The 16344-nt window shown below is 42.8% G+C and overlaps 1 protein-coding gene across 1 annotated transcript in view; it reads right to left on the reverse strand.

The window, feature by feature from the left end:
- prkar1b (protein kinase, cAMP-dependent, regulatory, type I, beta) overlaps positions 1–16344 on the reverse strand; it is a gene marked incomplete at its 3' end in the record, with an annotated part of 88594 nt that overhangs the window by 59919 nt on the left and 12331 nt on the right. The window contains exon 2 of the mRNA XM_080010212.1: positions 3634–3804. Coding sequence (XP_079866338.1) covers positions 3634–3804 — 171 coding nt within the window. The remainder of the gene's footprint in view (positions 1–3633; positions 3805–16344) is intronic.

The raw sequence follows: 16344 nt of genomic DNA on the forward strand, positions 1-16344 counted from the left end.
TTTGTGTACCCTCAGCAGTTCCCCTCAGTGTGAAGACTGAAGTTAGAAGTCCACCGCGGATTGTACAGGTGTGGCATGCCATAAGTGCGCTTTTCCTATCAAGCCGGTGTTAATCCACTGGCTAATTTTTGCGCAAGAGATCCATTTCTTTTTAAACTGTGTGTGGCTACGCAAGCCTTTTCCATAGAAACTTTTTGTAAAGAGAGCAACCAATTTCAATGTATTTTACATGACACTGTACCAGAGTCCTAGAGCTGCTGTTGGATTTGCTTGGATTCGGGGTTCAAGTTCAAGTTCATTGTTATAATGTGCATGACTTCATCTGATCGGAGGGGAGGTCTCCAGGATAGTGTGGCAGTATTATCAAACCGTGTGTTAAACAATATTTAAAATCGCTGCTGTTTCCAATATTTCTCCTCTCTCTACAACAACATCGACACGTCTCGGATGCTTCACCATGCAGCCGGTGGAAAGCCATGCTGCGCGCCGCACCCACAGGCTGCGGCAAAGGGTCTGGTGGACTTCTACCGTAAGAGCGCTAACTAAGATCGGTTCCCCTCTTCTGACGCCAGGTCCTTCCATTCATTGTTGTCACATGAGCTCCAGGGGCGACTGACAGCCCTTACACTTTATTAAGACATTTAAATTCACTGTTTGTTGTAATGTGTATGATATGCTCTTCATATGAACAGGTTTGGGTAATTGCTTGCAATCCCTTATTTCAAAACAAACAGCAGCCGTTGATTACTTGTACTGCACTGAGGGAAATGGGCATATAGGAAAGATTTATGCAGAGAACCGTATATGGCGGCTCAATGTCCTGTATGTCAGTCACTAAAGAGGTGATCCTCCCTCATTCTAATGTTTGAATTAACATTTCACTCGCTCTTGTCTGATGGACCGTTGGGTTTGCAAAACATCTAATTACGTTTGATTCATTTCTTTTGGCATGCTGTTCATGTAGCGGTGTGTCGTGTGTGTGTGCGTCCGTGGTTTCTGTGTGTGTTTGTTGCCACGTCATGAGATATTGGAAATAATTGGCCTGGATGAAAGTGTGTGAGTGGGTCTTTATGTGTTTGCGTGCTGTCTGTGTGTATGTGGCTTGCATCTGCCATCGAAGCATTTGGTAGAGATCTGCTGCTGGTTGGGGTCAGAACACACACACACACACACACACACACACACACACACACACACACACACACACACACACACACACACACACACACACACACACACACACACACACACACACACACACACACACAGCACGCTCCAGTGGTCATGAGATTATGGCGTGGTGACGAGGTTCATGCCGTTTTGTCATTACCCAGCAATAAATGCCCTGTCACACTAATTAGAAAAGAACCAGAACAGCAACAAACTAACAAGCAGTGTGTGTGTGTGTGTGTGTGCGTGTGTGTGTGTGTGTGTGTGTAGGGGGGGGGGGTAATGAGTGGGATTGTTAGAGAGTGTCTGCATGTTTAGAGAGGTGGGCTAATTTTGCCGGTAGAGTTGGACTCGATCCTATCCAGCAGCATTTCATTATGAGTTGGACATGTTATCGCTCGTAGCCGAGTTCTCAACTTACACACAAACGCAAAGAATAGTTTAGAATAGTTTTTCCCAAACTGGGGTGCGCGTAGTGGCGTTCGGGTTACGCCAAAAAAATTATGATTTACATTTTTAAACAGCCCTGGGCTCGGGACGAACTTGTGACCCGGATCACATTTTTATAAAAAATGTAAATGAACAAGATTGAAATCAAACAATTTTTCTGGCCAATGACAAATTGTGCGGAGTGTGCATCTATCACTGTGACTGCAGTGGCTGGCTGCTTCTAGACAGAGTGCGCAAGTTTTACGGGTGATGAAAGGTTCGACTCTTTTTTTGAGACTCAGTTCCTAATGATGTACTCAGTAAAAAGAGTTGTTGGCCAGACTTGCATCACTAGGTTCCACGCGGCTGCAGGTGGCTTGCCAGTCTTAACGCAAACTGTTAACATGGAGACAACTGCCATACATGGTGCACAATATACAGTAGATATCCTTATGTCTTTCTATGATATTCAAACAAACTTAATTATAATTGCAAGCAAAATTAATGAATTTGAATGTCAGTGATTTTTATTGTCATCTAATTGGTCTAGCCTTAATCTCTATTGGTAAAAGAACAAATCCTTTCAGTCAACATGTAAGCATGAAAACAGATATTTATATAACAATACAATTATTTGTTTCCTAATCCTTTGAATTGTCTTGCATTTATGCCAAGAACCACTAGGGATGATTTTAAAAAAATGATAGGAAGCAAGAAACAACTATTTGGGACCATCCATATTAACTTTGGGATGGTTCAAATTGTTTTTCCGGACGGTGGTGAAAATAATTCGTCTAGAGCTATTCTAAACCAGTCTATTCCAGTCCATTTCATTTTCAAACTGGCCGATACATTTGGATGAAGTTTAATCTCGCTTGAATAAACTGAATCTGAACTGAATGGAAAACCATTTAAAGCAGCACAATGTAACGTTAGGTATTTTGGATTTGGCGCCCCTACAGTTTCTGAATGCAATTGCTCTTTTAGACCATTGTCGTAAAACTCGGTCTGGTGTCCGAGAATAATTAATTTTACCTGACAAATTTGAACCTTATCGGTCACGTGCAGATGTTATGAACATCTAATTTACAGCCCCACTTGCACCGACCTCGGTGCTTCCCTGAGCTCTCCGGGGGAGCCGTGGGGAGAGAGGGCACGGGGAGGGATGGGGCCCCCTGCTACCGGTGTAGGTACCAGATGTGCTCAGCCTGGCAGATGGGCTCACACGCAGAGTCATAGGGTGAAATACACCCCGTGGCGCAATGAAAGTGAGGGCACCAGCTGAGGTGCGGGCGCCGGGGGCTCCACTGGCCCGACATGCCTGCCCCGTATGGGAGGTGGAGCTCGGCTACGTTTTGTATGGGTTTTTTGTTTTTTTTATTTACCAGGCAAAAAAACGGTTATCACCGGATCGAAATATCAAGCGAGTGGGTGATAAAGTGAGTGAGTGAGTGATAAAGTAACGCAAGAACAGTGCAAGAACTGGGGGTGGCTGGGAATGAAAGAGGTGCCATTCTTCATATTACAGTAAGTCAGTGTACCATCAAAATGATTTTGAAACAGTTATTTTAAGGTAAAAAAGTTACCTGGCGTTGCTTTAAGATTGAAACATGCGTGAGCTGGTGCACAAACAGGTTTTGATAGGGGGTATACAGCTGGAGGTTGAATGTGTGAAGGGTTGCCAGACTGTGAAAAGTTTGGAAACCACTGCCTTCGAATAACCAAACCAGCTGAAGACCACGTTATCTGTAGGCACACTCCGAGCGTCAACAATGACATTAATTCTCTGATGTGGAAATCTGAAAGAATTAGAACTGCCTAATTATTTGCTCTGACCACGGATGGAGACACACTGTTAAATCACTGTCACAAATCAACCAGACATGAATCATCTTTGTAGGGATTCACAATGGTCCCATGTTTCAACAGCAATCTGCCATCGTGGTGCTGCTTGACTCCTGCTGGTGTATTCAAGTGTCAGCGTGTGTGTGTGTGTGTGTGTGTGTGTGTGTGTGTGTGTGTGTGTCTGCTGACCTTGCGTACGTAGCTGACGGCGTCCTCCTCCGTGTAGACCTCGGCGCTGACCCCGCCCCTGCGTCGACGGGCTTTGACCACCGGGTTCGGCGGTGGCGGGGACACCTCGTCATCATGGGAGTCAGATTGACTGTTGGACTTCTGACGCGCCAGGATCTGTTTGCACTCTTCCTGTGAGGACAAGATCAGGAAGAGATTGGAGTTGACTGGCAGAAATATGGCAACAATAACAGCCTCGCCCAACCATACGCTCACTCCAGAAGCGACATGCAGTGGTAAAGCGGCCAAAGTCATTCATTTCCAATGGTAGATGGCGACGAGGAGCGAAGGAGAGCGACGCGACACAACACAACGCAATCTCAGAGAATAAGCGATGGAATAAAGTAGAATGGATTTCAACTTTAATGCTTATTAACTGTGATGCGAAACGGCGATAATGCATTTCTGCTTGTCCGCCCACTACCATAATCTTACCAATTATTTTGGCTCCTACCAAACTTTTGTTCCCAAAATGGAGAAGCTTACTGTTGCAGAAGCCGGTTTCCTCGTACTTTACGATGTGGCTGTTCATTTCAAGAGACAGCATTTTAAAAAACGATGCGTGGAAGAGGGTAGGTAGTTGGGAGGTAGCTTGGATCCCTGGTGAGGTGCATCACATGCACGGAAGTCCAAGTTCGATCCCTTCTGAAGTTAAGTTCTCCTGGAGACTGTCCCTATACTTCCATATAGTTTGATTAAAAACATTTCCTATGCATAGTATGATGTCATATAGCACAAATCACATGAACTATGTACAGTATGATGTCATGTAGCACAAATCACATGAACAAAAATGCATGGGAATATTTTTTGAGAAGTTGATTTGCCAGGTATAAAATGTGAATATACATGTACAGTATATAACAATATATAATACATAAAATGAATATATTATCTACAGTGAGTATATACATAAAATAAAAATATAGACTCTATATACAATATACAGTATATATATAATACATAGTATATATATTATAGAGAATTCTATATTATATTATATATATATATTAGACTACTGTATGTACATTTACACACATATATCCTCAAAGTGAGAGACAGAAGTTTGCAATTTTTTTGTTTGTTTATGTTTTGTTATTGTATTTGGTTTTATCATAAGTGCATCATTAGTGACTGCAAGAGATAATGGAAGAACCTCTGGGACAGCTACAGAAGGGAGAGTAAGAAAGAGAAAGAGAGTAACAGGAGTGGTAGGTAACGGGGCATATATTCATATATTAAATGTTATATTATATTTTATAAACTAGTTCAAAATTTAAAAATATTAAAAATTTAAAAAAATAACCGTGTCACTTCAAAATAAATATATTTGAAAACTAATCGAAATAAATGAATGTAGCTATGTGCACATGAAGCGATGAATTGAACATTAACACCCAAAAGCGACAGCGATCGCTTCTGGTGTGAGCTACAAGTGACAGCTCTTTGGTGATTGAGTGTACAGAAGCGTTAAAAACACTTCAGGTATGAATGAGCTCTGCTTGGGCAGATTTATGATTAAATTCTCTATCGGCGATCATTGTCTATAGACATTGATGACAGACTTATTTCTAGGTTTTTATCCGCCAGGAAAACGCTGAGCATTGAAACGGTGTAAGTGCAGTTTACCGTGTTCTGAAACTGGAGCGGAGAGGGGAAGAGGAAGAGTGGGGAAGAAGGAGAGAGGGAGGAAGAGAGGGGAAGAGGGGGAGAGGGAGAGAGGGGAAGAGGGAGAGAGGGAGAGGGCGGAGGCTCTCGCCCTCTCTTCTCGACTGGTGATCGGATCTCACTTCCCCGCTCTACAGTCCCGTGCAGAGACTTTGAGGGGCAGGTGCTCAAAAAAAAAAGGAAAAGGCACATGGACCCCCAGCTCCTGTTCTAGGCATTTTGCCGTTTCGGGCAAACGGAGCGGCACAGTGGAGCCGCTGTGCGCACATCGCAGGTGTACCGAGCTTTGAGGTTCATGAGGAGTTCCTCATAGATACTCTATATCTCGCCAGACAATCTGCTCAATATGCAAATCTTGTGATTATAATATAATAATATTTCATATAATCTCATAGCGAAAGATTTAGATTTATTTTGTAGAGAATGGAAAATTTCTTGTATGGAAAATGAAAAACATAAACCTAACTCAGAAAATTGGAGCGGAGATGTTATTGTTTCTCCTCCAGACAGCGGTGTGAACCGGCTCCAGTGCCTGTGTTTTTATTTTAGATCCATTTATTTTCGTTTGTTTCTTACATGTATGAAACAACAGTATGAACAGTCGTTTCAAAAAAACCCATGCATGTCTCCCTGTCGCTTTCCGTTGCTATGGGACTTAATTGTCAATAATACATCCTGCACTTCTGGAATGGGGAGACCACATTACATTATGTTCTATGCGCGTGCAACCCAAGGTGTGAAACACCTCAGACTCTGCAGACGGGGGAGGAGAATAACAACAAAATGTCCTTCAAGTTCCAAATGAATGAAATCACACACACGGACAAGCACCTCTTTGTCACGCTACCACCTCTGTCGATTAAATGTTGTCGTTCTAGCTCTACATTTCAACCCATTCAGGAGGCCAGAAGTACGGCACTACTTCCTAAAAAGCCCAAAGAACCTGTTTTCGAGAGCAGGACATTTCTCAGAATAAAAGAAATGTAAGAACAACAGCATTGCACAGTACCTTCACAAGGCACTGCATCTTTTAATGGTGTTTTCCAACATAAATCGGAGTACCTTTTTCTTTCAGCATCACAAATGACCACGTAAAGAAACAACCAAATAAAGCAAATCCTCTTTACATCCCTTTCCCTTGCAGAGTCTCAGGAGTCAAAGACCATTCTGATGATACCACTCAATGAGGGATAATAGAAATGAGAGCGAAGCGCCGGCGTCTCCCCACTCAGAGAGGTCTGGCTGCGGAATCATTCAATCAAATATTAATATCCGGCGGCCTGAACGGGACTAGGCAGATGGCCCGCCCAGGTATTGACCTCCTTCTCAGACGATACACCCAAATAAAAATGAAGACATCAAAGCAAGCGGTGAGCGGCTCCAGGCTTGCTGTTGTTTCAACCTCTGAAGTCCCTGCGGGTGATGATTTATTGATCGCCAACTTGATGAGGACATAAGCATAAGTGTACAGTGAGACTGAACCAGAGTTGTTAACACGGGGGAATGTTGGGAGGGAAGGGTGTGTGTGGGGGGAGGAAGGGTCGACAATGCGCCAGAAGATTTCCCTGCTTGTGTTTAAGTTTTTAAGTCTTCGGTCTTGGGTAGTAGTTGGACTTCTTAGAAATACTAAATGTACAAGATGACCTCCTTGTACATGTGCTATATATATATATTTTTATTTTTATTTTTTATTTTTTTTACATTTAAATCCTTTCTTTAGTGAAAACAGTGGAATTCAATTTGGAGCAGTATCAAAATTAAGTATGGATATTATATATATTATATTATTATATTATATTATATTATATTATATATATATTATATATATATTATATACGGATAGTATAGTATATTCCATGGTCTTCAAAATCGAATTTCAATAACCAAGTAGGGACTGTGGAGGGACCTCTTCAAAGAAGTTAAAAGGAATGGCTGGCGACTGTACTTATAATCTCCAGAGCAAGTAATCGTCAAAGCAAGACACATTCTATCGGTAACCAGACCTGCCAACTTTGGGAAAATATTTTGAGTATTGAGTATTTAGTGTAACAGGGAGTCTCCGTGGGGTTTGAGTTACTGCAGCTAAATGACTCCATCAGTCATTCACACCGTAGCCTTCTCATAACGAGGATAAACACATCATATGCGAGCTACTACGGTTAGCTATATGCAATGCACAAGTTAATCTCATGTAGACTTCTACACTTTGTGACATGCCAGGACTTCTACTCTGTGAGGTAAGTAGTGGAGGTAAGTTAAGGTAAGTTTCATTAAGGAGAATTTAAATGTATATTTAACACAACACATACAATTCATTCTATTATATAATCATAAAACCCAGAATCGCGATTGTGGCGCCACCCCTTGCGGCCGCCTGCGCAAGCACCTCGTGTCGATTACACATTTTAGTATTTTTAGTATTTTAAGAGCTTATAGAGCTTATTGTGTGTAATCACCGGGTGTCATGACATTTCACTGCATATACAGTATGTATGACCGTATGTATATGTATGTGACAAATAACCTCTTGAACTTGAACCCTGAAATGCATCATCTCGTAAAGTTACTAAACATGTTTACAACTAGAGATGCACCGATTGCAATTTTCTTGGCCAATTCAGATTCCAGAGTTTTTAAGTCTGACCTGCAGATTCCAATTTCCGATCTGCTGTACATCGATGACAAACACATCCTGTGATCTGATCATGCTCACGTGACAGCTGCACATATGGACTACATTGCAATTTTCGATGACCACAATAGTGAAATTTCTCACGACTGTGTTCATTATTGTTAATTATTCAGTATGGAAAAATAATAGAACATGAAACTGTCACTGAGTTCCAGTAAAACAGAAAATGGGACTGACAGTAAGTTTCAGTATAATTCAACCTGTAACTCTCACTGAGTATTAGTAGGACATAACATATAACTAAAATGGAAATGTCCAGTTCAAACTTCAAATAAAAGCCTCTTTCACTTTTAAGTGCAAATATACTTTTATATTATATTTACATGGTACTTGCCATTCCAAAATAAATTGCAATCATTACAAAAAATAAAAAGAAAAAAATAATAAATGGCCAACTCTTCCCACTATCGTTCACTGGGAGTCCGGCTTCCCTCATCCCTGCATTAAACAAACTGAATCAAATAGATCTATTCCTTTTACTGAGTGACTCGTCAAGAACTGAGTCTTAAAAAAAGAGTCAAACCTTTTTATCACGAGCGGAGCTCCGCTGTGACGGTGGAAGATACACAGTCTGAACAATGTTGGAATATTGTCGGGCGATAAATAAATAATTTATCTAATGTTCTTTGTTTACCTTGAAGTAACTCCAAAACAGCCGACATTTGCTTTCTTTAACTCTCTATTTTTAGTGTAAACTACGCAACTACGTTACGAAACTTTGGGAATTGTCCACAAAGCCACAGATCCCCCTTCCAGGACGACCAGGCTGCAATGACAAATGCACGTCGGTTGTCACTCTTCTACATCTCGTGCTTTTGCCCTTTTAACCTCCACACCTCACCACTGCCACCATATTGTTGAAGGTGATTTGCTTACGGTTCTTTGTACTCTAATATGGTAAAGAGATATGCACATATGACTCAGAGTAAGCGCGTACACCCTGGCCTGGGATATGGAAAGATCACACCAGCGAACGCGCGCGCACGCACACACACACACACACACACACACACACACACACACACACACACACACACACACACACACACACACACACACACACACACACACACACACACACACACACACACACACACACACACACACACACTCCTTGCTTACACAGCATCACTCCCTTAGGGAACAGGGCCAGCAGGCTGTGGAGAGAGTCAGAGTGCACACCTATGCATGTACATCCACACACTCTCACACACACACACACACACACACGCACACACACACACACACATACACACACACACAAACAAACACACATTCAGACCAATAACATACACAATGCTTCAGCTTCCAATTCGGCGGCAGCCGCAGCAGCAGCAGCAGCAGCAGCAGCAGCAGCAGCAGCAGCAGCAGCAGCAACTTTCAACACTTTCGAAATGCAGCAATTTAGCTCTCTCCACAACCAAAACAAACTAGCTCTGCGGATGATACTGAAGCAGAAGTCAGAGTGCGAGCAGTGTAGAAACTATTCATGTCCACTCTATTGCCCCCTCTACCGTCTCTCAAACTTAAGGGGAGGCAGCATTCCTGCGCTGGTTCCGGGTGATATTTACCATGGCATGGAGGGCCTCTGGCCAGGCGGGCTGCGGGTCCCTCAGCCTGTCGGCGGCACCAGGCATCCCCCCCCCCCCCCCCCCAGACGCAGCACCACTGTGTGTGCGCAAATCACCACAGACTGAACAGCATCTCAGACATCTCTCCACAGTGCTCCATGACCATGCTGGTAATGCTAATGTGTGTGTGTGTGTGTGTCTGTGCGTGTGTGTTTGTGTGTGCCGAGGCACACGTGTGTTTGAAAGAAAGTCCCAAGTGTGTGAAAGTAAGCAGAGAGAGAGTAAAAGAAAATATATGCGTCCAATCCCCAGGAAGATGCAGCAGCAGAACTCCACTCGGTCGGAAAACACGCTGGTGATTACAGAAAGCTGCTCCTCTCCCTGTGGCTCCTGCACCACTCTCTGCCTCTCTTCTCCTCCCTCCCTCACTCTTTCTCTGCCTCTCTTCTCCTCCCTCTCTCTCTTTTTCTCTCGCTCCCTCTCTCTCTCTCTTTCTGCTTGCACAAACACTCACACAATCAGGGAAAGCTATGTGCAGACTCCTCTTGTCCCCCCCCCCCCGTCGCTATGACAACCGTGCACCGTGAGCATCCCGTTTGCTTGGTGAGCTAAAGCGGGAAGCATCACTGGAACTTTCACATGCACGCACGCACGCACGCACGCACGCACGCACGCACGCACGCACACACACACACACACACACACACACACACACACACACACACACACACACACACACAATCACACAGTCACACAGTGATTCAGTTCACAGAATGGAGGGAACGTCACTGGGCTGAACACTTGGCTTCTGTTTAGTACCAGAATGTATGTCGGACACATGGTCATCCCCGTCATTCCCTCTGTATGGGGGACACTGTTCTGTGCCATGCGTGTCGCTCGAATCTCTCGGTCCGACCCCCACCAAACCCATCCATTTCAAACCCACACGTTTTTCCTCTGAGGTCACGGGTATCAGGGCTAAAGCAATAAAGGCCTTTGTGACCGGCTCCGTAGTCGCAAGGTTAGGAATCCTTATCTCGAATCGATAACAAAAAAAACCCCTTTATTTTATTGCTTCAAATTGCAGCTTCTTTTCATTTAATTTTGCACCATTTAAAATGCTTAATTTTCAGTCTCTCTCTATTCAACTGAAACTATTCCCTCCCTGCTCTTTTGCCTCAGCAACTCTTTGTGAAAGCAAAGCTAAGTGCTTGGGATGTTTTGTGGCGTAAAACAAAGCGTGACCTAGGGCTGGTCGTAGCCTTGTATCACATAACTGAATCAGTGGAAAAAAAGCAATAAAAAAGTTGATGCATTTTTTTTTTCTGGGGTTGGAGTTTACCTTCAACCTTTGCCTTTAATCCTCTGCACAAGCAGATATATTTTGTGGCGTCACAGTGGCGTTCGTAGAGGCAACATCACCTGAGAACATCTGCAGTCTATCTTTGCCAACAGTTGTGTTTCTGTATCAGCAGAAAGGCCAAGATCAATCTGAAGTGGAGCTGTTGGGCTTCCCGGACAAATGAACCTGTGTCTTGTACAAAGTATCTGAAGAGGAACTCTTCACCGTTTCAGAGTTCCTGAAATCGACCTATACCTATTCAATCTGAGATTACTCATTTCCAAGGGAATTGGATGCCATTGACAAAACAGGACACCAGTTCCAGTTCTATCTATCTACTGATAGTTGATTTTGTCAATATTGCCCAGCCTTACTATCTATTATCTATAATTACCTACAAGGGCACACAAGCACACACTTCAATTCCTCTATCTATCTCTCTGTCCCCTACCGCATTCCCCTTCCTCTCTAAGCATCATTAGCAGCAGCCAGCTCCCAGAAAGAGGAGAGAAAGCAATATAGTGGAAAAAACAGAGGGCACAGAATCGACGAGTGACTTTTCCATTAGAGAAGGGAGACATCGCAGGTCAAAGACATAAAGCCAGCATGAAAGCACAAAAGAAAAAGAACACCTACCTAGTCATGCTGTACTGCAGTCATCAAAAATGCGGGGTAGTCATAATTACACTATTTTGTATTCCAATTAAAGCTTATTCTCTTTTGCTTGCCCTGCAAACCAAATGTGCACAGACAATGTAGGTGATGACACCATAAGGTGATTCACACCAATGACCATTTACCATGTTTGTCTTAAGGGAACATTTTCAGTTAGGGAAGCAAACACATTTTAATCATCACCAAAAGGCTATCAGATGTGAACCTGGTGTTGGGTATTCCTGCTTTTTTGACACACAACAGCATGATAGATATCACAATCGCGATTCTGGGTTCTATAATTATATAATAGAATTAATTGTCTGTGTTGTATTAAATTATATAATAGAATGAATTGTCTGTGTTGTATTAAATTTAAATCCTCCTAAATGTAACTTACCTTAACTTACCTCCAGTACTTACCTCACAGAGCAGAAGTCCTGGCATGTCACAAAGCTTCAAATGGCTCAGATTGTGCTCTCGGTCCGCTGTCCCAGTTCCTAGGGCAACGGACCGAAAGCACAATCTGAGCCATTCGAAGCCCTTGTGACTGTGAAAATAATAAAATGAAGCATTCTTAATGCCAGTGTGACCTTGAAGGAGCAAAAAAACTGGATTGGCAATCAGAGGAAAAAAGTAAGAATCCGATCAGTTTCTCTAAAAATGTAGTCTGAAATAATATAATATCATGGAAACTCTGTCGCAAAAGTTCCAGAATGTCACTGTTTGGCCATGCTTTACACTGAAGGTGTAAAAAAGCAAAACAATATGATAAAGCACTTGCAGAAACATCACCTAAAGGAATACAATGCATTTATTCAGACTACAGTTAAACCTAAAAGAAGTGAAGAGGGTTAAGAGCTGGAGAAAAAATATCAGAAAACAGAATACTGTTGCATCATTTTGTTCCAGTGAGCCCAAAAGTTCTAAAACATTTAACTCAAAGAGACAACCATTAGCAATGTAGATATTATGAGGTTGAGACATTGATTAGAACATGTAGAACAGCCTACGGAGTCCAAAATGTTGCATTACTTTATATTTCGTATTAGGATAACTAAAATCCCAGAGGATATCTAGTCTCATGTCACAATATCAATGTTATAATGATAAATCGCCCAGCCCTAGTCAGTGCTTTGTACCATTTGATGTTTACTACTCGGTTAACATATCAGTTTTTCGCACTACAAGAGTGAATCATAGCAGAAGGTAAAATAAGATCAAATAAATGAACCCGCGCTGGCCCCTGGTTTGTGACACAGCCACTCGTGTGCTTCACAAATGTGTGAAAGCGAACAAGCGAACTAAAACAAGAGAAAAAACCCAACCTGTGCCCCGGCACGCACAGCCAGCGGAGCATGGAGGGAGAGCGGACCCACCAGGCGAACCATCAGTCCACTCATCACTCCATTCCACACCATTACAGCGCCACAAAGAACAGGCAACGCTGTTCTATTACAGCCCATTGCCTGTCTGTGTCTGCATGTTTGCCTGTGTATTTGTGTTTATGGGCTCCAACTTGTCTTTGTCCAAAATTACTAAAGCACATACATGAGCAATCAGGCACATAACACACACAAACACACTTAACAACAGTGCTGGAACCCTTACGGCACCACACACAGTGCGTGGACACCTCTGAAGTCAACAAGGATAGTAAATCATAGCACTGTTTACCCGCCTCTACACTGAATCCGACAACATATCCAACTGTCAGACCCATGTTCCCAAGTATTCCTCCATAAAAACTACTGAGGATTAGTTACTTTTCAATCTGCGACCAGCTGACCAATAATCCTTACCTTATTGGTCATATTAGTAAAAAAATGCATATTAAAGGTTTGGAAGGAATTCAAATTGTTCTCAGTAGCGATTGCTTATTGTAAAAGTGGCAAAGTAGATTACATGTAATGAATACTTAAGTAAGGGTACATTTATTTGGACTTATACTTTTCAAGTACAAGTACAAATCACAAAAAACTACTAAATTACAGTAATGTGTATGTGTATTTAGCAGCTTCCACCCCTGCTTCCCGCTAAGGAAGCTGTCTCCTTTGATGAAACCGCTCTCTCAACATGTAACAAATGTTAAGGGTGCGGCAGTTCTTCCTCACTCTTCCTAGAACTTAACACCGCTCCACCCCACCATCCTTAATGATCCACAGATTAGCGGGGCCAGCCCACGGGTCAGGGAGGGTGCGGGGATAAGTGATGGGCAGATGAGAGCGGACAAAGAGAGGGACCACCATGGTGATGGGGGGCTGGAGAGCTGATTTACCTGTCAGGGCCGTGGCAGGGAGGAGGCCCCCCCGTACACCGGGCCCCGGTCACTGAGTGCATTCCTGGAGCGGATGGGGACACATTTGAGTGACCGCCCTTCTAATGGCAGGTTGGCGCGAGCAGTGACGGGTGGGGGCATGCACAAGGGCTGAAGACCGAAAACTTCCATATCCCTTTTGCTGTTTATTGTTTTCATATGACTGGGACAAGGATGATTCAGATTGAGTACCGCAGCACAAGGTCTTTCATGAGAATTTCAGGTGCCCTAACTTTGGAGGGAATGTGGGAGGAGGAGAGAATAAAAAGACTGAGAAAAATGAAAGTAGGGGATTTATGAGGCCTAACCCAGTATCCGTAGTACATTTTCCTCTAATTGCTCTCAACAGCCTCAGTAAACAAATGGTCCCTCTGACAAATTTGCAATCAGAGGCCTTTGAACAGCCTTTGTGATTTCATTATGATAGGACCTGGTGACAGCTGAATGGCTGGCAGCACGGAAAGCCTCCTAATGTTTCATGGGGAGACGGAGACAGAGGCTCACTGACTGACTGACAGTTAGAAATACAGGAATTTTCCCATAATGCACTCTGATGGGACCCCTGGACACACAGGGAGCACTTGGTGGGATTTACATGTATTTTAGGGATGTGCTTGACAAGGCCATCCGATGCAATGCCAGACGTGCACCAACTGAATAAACTATTTAACAGTGGCCGACATAAAAACTCCGCTGATGCAAATATTGAACTTTTATTTATGAAAGAGTCGGGTCTCTCCTGTTTTTTTGTTTACTATGACAAAATCAGGATGCTCTGTAAACCTGAAATAAGTGTGCACAACAAATTGTTTGAAGTTTGAAGAAAAAAGGAAACTAGTAGTATAAGTAAATCCTAAGTAAGTAAATAAGTATTATAAGATTCTTAGCCTGGTTTAGTTTTCTATAGGCATCACTTACAAACAGTCTTATAAGATAAGTTACAAGAGACGCTACACAATGATGTATAAAAAACCCACAAACACCCCTTTCTTACATCTGCAGTAAAACAATTTGCACAAGGACTAAATCCTGCACCAATACTCACTCCATTTTTTATTGTATTGTTGTATGGTTTGACTGCTAATTGTTTTAATTGTAAATTGTTGTAACTTTTATATATAAATATGATTCTGTTTCATGTATTCAGTCTATTGCAGAGACATATTGATTGACCTGTGATGGAATTTTCTCATGTGGGAAAATAAGGATCTGAACTAGACTGGTATTGAGTAAAATGATTGTAAAAAATAGATTCTTGGTTAGATTCCTCACCATGGTCCATTGCATAAACCCAATGCTGTCATTTTGGAGGTAGGGCTGATATAAAGTAATAGTTGGTAGTTTCTGATATTGTCGTCCAAAATTATTCCGTGGCCACAAGAACATTTTTTTATTTTGAGTAAGCAATCAGAGGGAAAAACAGATGCTGTCGCTGTTCCTCACACAAAAGGAGGATGGGAAGAGGAAGAAAGAAGAAGAGGAGATATGGCAGAAAGGAAAGGAAAAGACGGACAGACAGACAGACAGACAGATGGATACTGTATGTATGTGTTAAACAGCCAGGAGGGCAGCAAGAGTCACAAGTCCCCCTGTCCGCACAGCGAACACTGATAACATTCTGCTCATCTGCATGACAGCATGAAAGAGCACACACACACACGATAAATACTGTACGTGCACAAGTAGTTTGCACGCACGAGAAAAAATGGCAACAAATGTGATGGTTGATGGAATAATAGCACAACAGTTTCGTTCACATGATAAAAGAAAAGGTCAAGCAAGAGGTGGGGGGTGGAGAGAATCAAGAGAAAGCAGATGACTCTATGAACTGTTATTAGAACAGTTTACTGTAGGTCAGAAGTCACTAGGTACTGGAATAGATCTAACCATTACTTCAATTCACAGAACTTTAGACAGGTAAGTACAAGGATTTTCTTGCATTTCTCTCCACAGGTAAGTAAAAAGGCTGGTCTAAAGCAGTGTTTCTCAAATAGTGGGGCGCGCCCCCCTGGGGGGGCTCGAAGCGATGCCAGGGGGGGCGCTGTGACCCCGGGGAGCATGCTTTTTTTTGCCGCGGGTAGGTTTTTTTTGCACCGAACAAGAGCACAGCTGGAGAGCAGGAGATACGAAGTGCAGATAACAAACCCTTAAGAGACACCTTGGAAAAGGGGACGAAAAGAAAGGCGGAGAGAGATGGAGATAATGAGACAAACGTAAGTCTCACGAAAGCTAAGACGAGGAAATATGACGAAGTGTATGTAGCGCTTGGCTTCACTGTGACTACGGTGGGAGACGAGGAAAGACCGGTATGTTTACTGTGGCTAATAAAGTTGGCAGCGGACAGCATGAAGCCAAATAAATTAAGGCGTCACTTAAAGACATTACACCCCAATCACGCTGATAAGCCGCTTGAGTTTTTTCAGCGAAA

The sequence above is a fragment of the Zeus faber genome (assembly GCF_960531495.2).
Source record: "Zeus faber genome assembly, chromosome: 11".
In the NCBI taxonomy this organism is placed as follows: domain Eukaryota; kingdom Metazoa; phylum Chordata; class Actinopteri; order Zeiformes; family Zeidae; genus Zeus; species Zeus faber.